The 7,715-nt window shown below is 36.3% G+C and overlaps 1 protein-coding gene across 1 annotated transcript in view; it reads left to right on the plus strand.

Moving 5' to 3' along the window:
• Window positions 1–1,152: 1,152 nt before the first annotated feature.
• LOC122058003 (pyruvate kinase 2, cytosolic-like) overlaps window positions 1,153–7,715 on the plus strand; it is a 16,511-nt gene continuing 9,948 nt past the window's right edge. The window contains exons 1-6 of the mRNA XM_042620375.1: window positions 1,153–1,341; window positions 2,662–2,758; window positions 2,845–2,942; window positions 6,515–6,670; window positions 6,770–6,847; window positions 6,932–7,063. Of these exons, the coding sequence (XP_042476309.1) occupies window positions 1,276–1,341; window positions 2,662–2,758; window positions 2,845–2,942; window positions 6,515–6,670; window positions 6,770–6,847; window positions 6,932–7,063 (627 nt within the window). The 5' untranslated portion in view covers window positions 1,153–1,275. The remainder of the gene's footprint in view (window positions 1,342–2,661; window positions 2,759–2,844; window positions 2,943–6,514; window positions 6,671–6,769; window positions 6,848–6,931; window positions 7,064–7,715) is intronic.

The raw sequence follows: 7,715 nt of genomic DNA on the forward strand, positions 1-7,715 counted from the left end.
CATTTCTGGGCCCGTCAAGCATGTCCACATTACAAGCAGGAGCCTGGGAGGGTAGGCCAGAATCAGTCAGCTACCACATGTCATGTTAGTTATTGTTAGACCATTAGTTAGTTGAACGCGTGAGGATGTCTACTCCTACCTTAACTTTTAACATGCATTTACAGTTTTGACCTTCACTTTTTCTTATTTACCGCTGCTCTCCTGGATTTAATTATCTGTATCAGTATTTATTTCGATCATTTTTACCTTTATTTTTTCATAAAAGAGTATACATTTTTTTTTTACTATTTTACCCTTAGATTGATACTGGTAATCGGTCCAGATTGATCAGATATTAGTATCAATCTCAATTAATACCAATATGATATAGCTGATACTATACTAATACTTAGAACCATGGTTGCTCCATTAGATAATTGTCTATTCCTCACTTTTTTTCTGCATTTTTACATTTCTTGAACTTCATTTTTTATATTCTTATGAAAAAAAAACTGCTTTGCTGCCAAGGTGTAATTTTCCTTGCATACACTTTTTTTAAACTATATTTTATTTTAAATATGTGAGTTCCATATGAATGATCTTTCTTGCAAGACAATAGTTGATGTAGCATGCGAGTTCGTTTTCATATTAGTAGTTTGGGAAACTCTCTCCTCTCGACAAAATTACAAAAAACTATCATAGATTATATTACGATGAAATGACATTGTCATTTTAAACTCACTTTTTAACCACTTATTCCTATTTTTTGTTTAAGATGAAATTTTATATATATTTTGGGGTAGAAGTGGTAGGTGGTGGTTGCATCTAGGGTTTTGGAGAAGAGAAAATTAACCTAAACATAGGGCATTTGGTGACCATACTATATCATCATCGAAGAAAGGTAAATATTCCTAGCTACCAAGTACCACCTAAGCTGGCCTCATTTGTGGCACCTTTGGGCTTCAGCTTCCAATTGAAGGGCAAAAATGGGATAAAATCTTGTGCTAGGGTCTTTTCAGTAATTTAACCAATCCATAACTGTTCTTCTTTTATATCCTACTTCCAACCACGTGGGATTCTAACATACAGGAAGGTGGGGACCACCAAACAGTTCCAGTCCTGTTCGTACAAAAAACGCATTCCTCACTCCGATTTCCCCGCCAAAATCCTCACTCTTCAACTACCTCCCTCTTCAACTACCTCCCTCTTCATCTCTCTCTCTCTGCAGCACTCTTAATCTTCACAGAGCGATCTCTCATCTATCTCTCCCTCTCTCTCTCTGCAAAGCCAAGAACAATGCAAGGCCAAATGGTGGTCGAAGAGCCCGTACGGCTCGCTTCCGTTCTCACATCTAGTAAACCGGTAAGCTCTTCTCTTTATCTTTTGTTGTGATCTCTGTTGATATTTATGCCATTTACAGTTTGTTTCTTTAGATTTTAGTATTTCGGTCGTACTTTCTGGTTTGTACTCATTCTAAATTTGGAGGAATTTTTGTCTTGGATGTAGTTTTTCGCCATCTTTTCATCTTCTTTGCTTGAGTTGTGAGTCCTAGATTTTCATTAATGATTTTTCCCTTGGTACTCTCTGATCTCAGTTTCAAGATTCTGGTTTTGGTCTTGAGGTGCTATTAGAACCACTAGTTAATGTTGCAGGGTTCCTTTTGTGGAAGATTTTATGTGTCTGTCTCTTTGATTTTTGGTTTTAGTTGATCAGATTTTGCCCTTTTTGAGCTTATGCTGCGTTTCTTTTTCCGTGAAATAGGAAAATAACAATCTGTATTTATTTATATGTTTTTTTCTATTTGGCTCCCTTTTTTTTTGGGGGGGGGGTGTGTGGGGTGGGGTTGTACATGATTTATAAGTTCATTTGAATATGATTGAGGGAAAGAATCAAGCCATATAATGGGGTTGGAGTCCTCCATGGGTGCCAAGATTATCAATGGTTTAGATACCATCACTATTTTGGAGAGTATGATAGATATCTTACTCAATGTCAATTAAATTTTTGTTAGTTAATGGCTTGTGTCACTTGTAGTTATCATATTAGTTAAAGTAAATTTGTGTTGAGTCTGTTAAGTCTAGGGTCAGTTGGTGCTTGTGGGTGGTAGTGTGGAACTTACCACATCATGTTGGAGAGTCAGTTTCTTTTGTGTATTTAAAAGGATAATGGAATGAAAAGAGTTAAGAGTTTTCTTCAACAACATAAGTATTGGAGGTTGGCTTCCCTCGAAGAAAGCCTTTCAATTTTACATAAAATATTGCTCCTTCTCAGAAAAAAGAAGAAAAAGCCTGCAACAAAGTGACATCTTGAATTTTGAAATGGATCTTGTTTCCTAACTTTATTTATTTATTTATTTTTACTTTTGCATTACAGTAAAACCATTTTCCCCCTTTTTAATCCTTATACAACATTGCATTGATTTTTAAAAAATTCCATAATTGCGGCAAAATAAATTCAGCTTTAATGTACTTTTGATGATTTAACATTTTAATCCTCTGTGATTTGCTCACTAAAGTCTTCTCTCGATTTTCCTGCTTCATGATTTACTTGGTTTTATTCAACAATTCTGGGTTGTCCTACTATACATGTCAGTCTTCTGGGCTTCCGGTACAAAAAAGGATGAGTGCAACTTGTCCATTTCATTATAGGGAAGTATTTTAATGGTACGTGTGGCACCTGCAGCACTTCTTACCATCGCTGACAAAGATAGTCGGGACCCTTGGCCCAAAGTCGCGTTCTGTAGAGATGATTGAAGGATGCCTAAAGGCGGGAATGTCAGGTGATTTTAAACTATGCTTCTGATTACGTAGTAATGGTGAAAGATGCGTCAATCTGATGCATTCTGTGTATCTTTGGTTTTGGCAGTTGCACGGTTTGATTTCACCGGGTTCGATGGAACGTACCATCAGGAAACTCTTGATAATTTGAGGACAGCAGTGAAAAATGTTAATAAGCTATGCGCTGTAAGTTGTAGTCTACGGATTTTACACTACCAGATCCATTTTTCCAGCTTACATATTATGGAGTCTGATGCTTACATTGTTGTTCCTATGTGAATTTATATTTCTTGCTAGTAATTTATTTGCAATAATTTGCGTTGATACAGTTCATTGCTATGTCTTTTCATCGTTTTTTTACTCTAGATTTTTTCAGTATTGTACCTTGGTCTTTTCAACATTCCAAATTTGCAGCATTACTATGTCATGTGGCAGCTATGTACATCATGCTGCAAACGTCAACCTGAATTTTTATTTTCTGTGTGGTACAACGCTATATCTTATGACTGAAATGCCCTTATGCCCTGTATCATTGTTGCTCTATTCCTTTCAAAGTCATTAACAAACTAATGAATGACTGGGGGACATTAGAGTTTCCTACACTTTATCTATCCTACCATACATAATTTGTCAAAATTTAGAAAGAGCCATAATGAAACAGTATATAGATCCATTCTCTCTTTGACAGGTGAGGGGTATCTTTCATTATGTTATGTCCTTTCCCACCTTTAATTTGCATGAGCATTATTTGTCTTTTTTTCCAGAAAACATGGTGAGTGGTTTCAAAGAGACTCTTCTGTTAACACTTCTTTCTGCTGCAGCATTTCACTGAAATGGCAGCCTTGTCCATTAATTTTTTTCCTTATTTTCATATAATTTTAATTTTATGGGAAATGGTAAAGGGAAATTTACTAGATGGTAATATTAATTTAAGCTTTGTTCTTTAAAGGGCATGTTATAACTTATAAGGTGGTAGCTCAAAGAGAGAGAAATAATGGAAGGACTTGTCAATAATTGTATCTGCTATTCTTCTTGAATTTGTTTCACTCAAATTCAATAGAAAAATTTGGAAAGCAAGTAAGAAACTTTAAATTAATTTTTTAGGATGATGTTTTCCCAAAACTAAAGAGAAAAAAAAGTTGTGCATGTTGGTCTACTGAATTACCATGTGCATCATGGTAATTCAATATGGTCAAAAGAATAAAAAGGAAATATATATAGATATATATTGTCTAGGGGTTTGGTTATGGTGTGACCCTCTGTGGAGGGTCTTTCTTGTGTTGCTATTCTACTATCCTGTAGTCCTATGTTTCTGGATGTGTTTCTATTTCTGATTTGCTATCAATAAGAAAGAAAGAAAATCAGACAAATTAATTTTAGAGAAATTTAGCCCTCCCCTGGACTTTGGTCCAATGACACCCTCTCCCCCCCCCCCCCCTGTGTTTCCAATAATTACAACCACCCCTTGATGATTCACGGTGTTAGTTTTGAAATGGAAAAGTCTATTTTACCCCTATTATATTTTGAGCTAAAAAATCCAAAAACTAAATACTGTTTTTACCCTCACTACATCTTCAAACCTAAAATCCTCAAATTGAAGTGGTTTGTTAAATAGAGGGCAACGGTTAATGGTTTTGCTGCAATACCTTGTCCAGAAAAGGTGAAGACAATGGAAATTCCGGCAAAGGTGAATCCAAACTAATTATCATTGGAACTCTTTTTTATGTTTTAGGTTTGCTCAAACACAATCCAATTCGAGGAATTTCAGAAACCCACACACAGAGAAGAAGATTTTTAGACAACCTAGAATCCAAATTGATGACGATTAAGGTAGGGATTCATGGGGGAAAAGTTACATTCACCTTGCAAAGATCACAGGATTGGAGATATTAATCATCACAGTTTACCGGAGATGACAATTTTGTTTATGCAGATATCTGGAGATGAAAGAGGAGATATGTAATATGAGTTTTGCATCTCAAAGATTGCAGATTGGAGAGATTAGGGTAGCACCGCAGAGTCGAGAATCGGTTACGTAGTTCGGATATTGCAGATTGGAGAGATTATGTCAGCATAGTCTCGTAGTTGGCCGGAGATGACAATTTCATGTAAGCAAGCTGTCGGAGAAGAGAGGAGAGATGACATTAGTTGGAACATTGGAAGCTTAATGTGTTGTATTAAAAGGGTAAAAGGGTCAAAATACATTAAGAAAGGGTAATATGGCCATTAATGAAAATATTACATAACTTGACAGTTTAAAACTAAAACCTCACTAACACCGTCAGCTGTCAGAGGGGTGGATGTAATTGTTCAAAACATAGGGGAGGGGAGTGTAATTGGACCAAAGTCTAGGGGACAAAAAGGAAACCAAATGGTGGTTTGTAACAGTTGTGGTTAGGAAAAGAGATTTCTTTGTTCTAGAGTGGTGTGGCTTATTAGTTGGGTCTGCAGGTCAGCCTCAAAGGAAACCTTATGGTGGTTTCAAATTCATTGTTAAGGGTCCGTGATGGTGTTCTATTAGATGCTAATGATGAAAGATATGTTGACTGTAATCAATTGCTAATGATTTTAAAACTAAGATAAACCTTCTCAACCAATCAGTTCAAGTATAACTGCTAGAATAACCAATGAGAATAATATAACATACATAAGTTTGAAAACTAAGATAAACCTTCTTGGTTATCACTGATCTGATCACTTGAGATAAGAATGCTGAAATTTATTCTTGTCAGGCTTCTCTGAAAGAAACTACAGAAAGAAAACAGAAAATAAGGTTTGACCTTCTAACCATGGAAAGGGAGCCATTCTCTAACCCAAGCTTCGACATTTCACTCCATACTAGAAAAATCAACCAAGTCCATATGTATATAAAAGTTACAGCTAATTGTTTTTGACCCACTCCATGTCCGGTTCAAAGTACTGCTCCTAATAATTATAGAAAGAAGCTGAGCCCTACTTTGACTCAATCAATCCTATTTGGGCCCAAACCTATGACAGAAGGCTGGAAAATCCTGATCAAACACTATCCTAAGACAAAATAATTAAAATGAGTAAAATAAAATAGAAGAGGTAAAAAAGAAGCCCCCCCCCCCCCATGTACCCTATTGTCATAACAAAAACATCTGCCCCACTAAAAGTAAATCTGGGCCTGAGCAGTCATGGATGTTGATTAGTTTGTGTCTCCCACTGATTTGTTACAAACTTATTTTAGATCGAAGGGTGCCAGCAATTGTGCATTTAACTTCTCGGTTGGTGTAGAACTCCACCACCCCTTTTTATTCCAAAGGTTGAGAGGAGCAAAGAAGGTCATCTTTAGTGGTGGTTTCACCTGTTACTAGCCCCAAGTAGGTCCATCCAAGATATCCATATTGTGTTTAAAGCCTTGGGCCATCTGAATGTGTTGCCTTTTCAGTATTGCTATTGTCTTTTGCTTTCTAGGTAAATGATTTTTCTGGGCATACATTTATATTGTTTCTTTTCCTTTCTACAAGACCTGATTTTTCTGAGCATTCATTTATATTCTTTCTAATTTTTTTATTTTTTTCATTTGAATGATTGTTTCTAATTCATCACTATCAGGTTATGTTAGATACCGTGGGACCAGAATTTCAAATTTGCAATAAATGTCTAATTCTTCATTTAGACATTTATATTGTTTCTTTTGCTTTCTAGAAGACCTGATTTTTCTGAGCATTCATTTATATTCTTTCTAGTTTTTTTTTTCATTTAAATGATTGTTTCTAATTCATCACTATCAGGTTATGTTAGATACTGTGGGACCAGAACTTCAAATTTGTAATAAGAATGGGAACCCCATTGAGCTGAAGGTTGATGGTCATGTTACCATTACCCCAGATATTTCTAGAGAACCTTCATCCGAGGTCTTGCCTGTTAATTATGCTGGACTCGCTGAGGTATATGTCAGAATCTGTCTCAAAGGGGAAAGGTTTTTGGAAAGCATGAAATGGTATTCTTGGTTAATTTATTTTTTTCCCTCAAACTTGGAACTGTAGACAGTTAAAAAGGGTGACACAATATTTCTTGGGCAATATCTTTTTACGGGAAGTGAGACAACCTCTGTATGGCTTGAGGTGAAAATTTCAGCTACTGTGCTTTTCTTTAAGAATCCTAATGATCTGAATTACAAATTTAAACTTTTCTTCCAATTTGTGCAGGTGTTGGAGACGAAGGGTCCAAATGTCATTTGCATGGTGAAGAATACTGCAACTCTTTCAGGCTTTATTTTCACCATGCATGTCGCCCAAGTGCATATCAATCTACCTACTCTAACTGACACTGATAAAAAGGTAACCAGTTGTTCTTTATTCCATTACAAAAATTGCAAACCTTTTTCCTAATAGCAAAGTTGCTTATTACATATTTGGTAATTGGGTTGTATGGAGGTCTAGCTGGTATTTTTTTGACTCATTGTGGAAAAGCACTAGAAGCAACCGCCACACCAACAACAAAAAACTCAGCCTTATCCCAACTTAATGGGGTTGGCTACATAGAATAAAAGAAAGAAAGAAGCATAAATTAGAAGAGAGTAAGAGGAAAGAGGCACAACCCAACAAGTCAAGAGAAACTCAGTTACATGGGTTGGCTACATGGATCCTTGCCCTCCAATAGGCTCTATCCAAGGTCATACTTGGGACCAGACCGACACTATGCATGTCATTCCTCACCACTTCTCCTATGCTCATTTTAGGCCTACCCCTAGCTCTTTTAGCTTCATCAATCTGAATCAAATAACTCCAGCTTACTGGGGCATCCTCAGGCCTCCTTTGAACATGTCCATACCTCCTGAAACGACTTTCACGGAGCTTGTCATTGATTGGGGCTACTCCCAAATCAGCTCTAATGTACACATTCCTTATTCTATCCTTGTTTTTCAGGACATCCATCTTAACATCCTCATCTCAGCTACATATAATTTCTCTATATGACACTTTCTAGTAG

This window comes from Macadamia integrifolia, chromosome 12 (genome assembly GCF_013358625.1).
Source record: "Macadamia integrifolia cultivar HAES 741 chromosome 12, SCU_Mint_v3, whole genome shotgun sequence".
Taxonomy (NCBI): domain Eukaryota; kingdom Viridiplantae; phylum Streptophyta; class Magnoliopsida; order Proteales; family Proteaceae; genus Macadamia; species Macadamia integrifolia.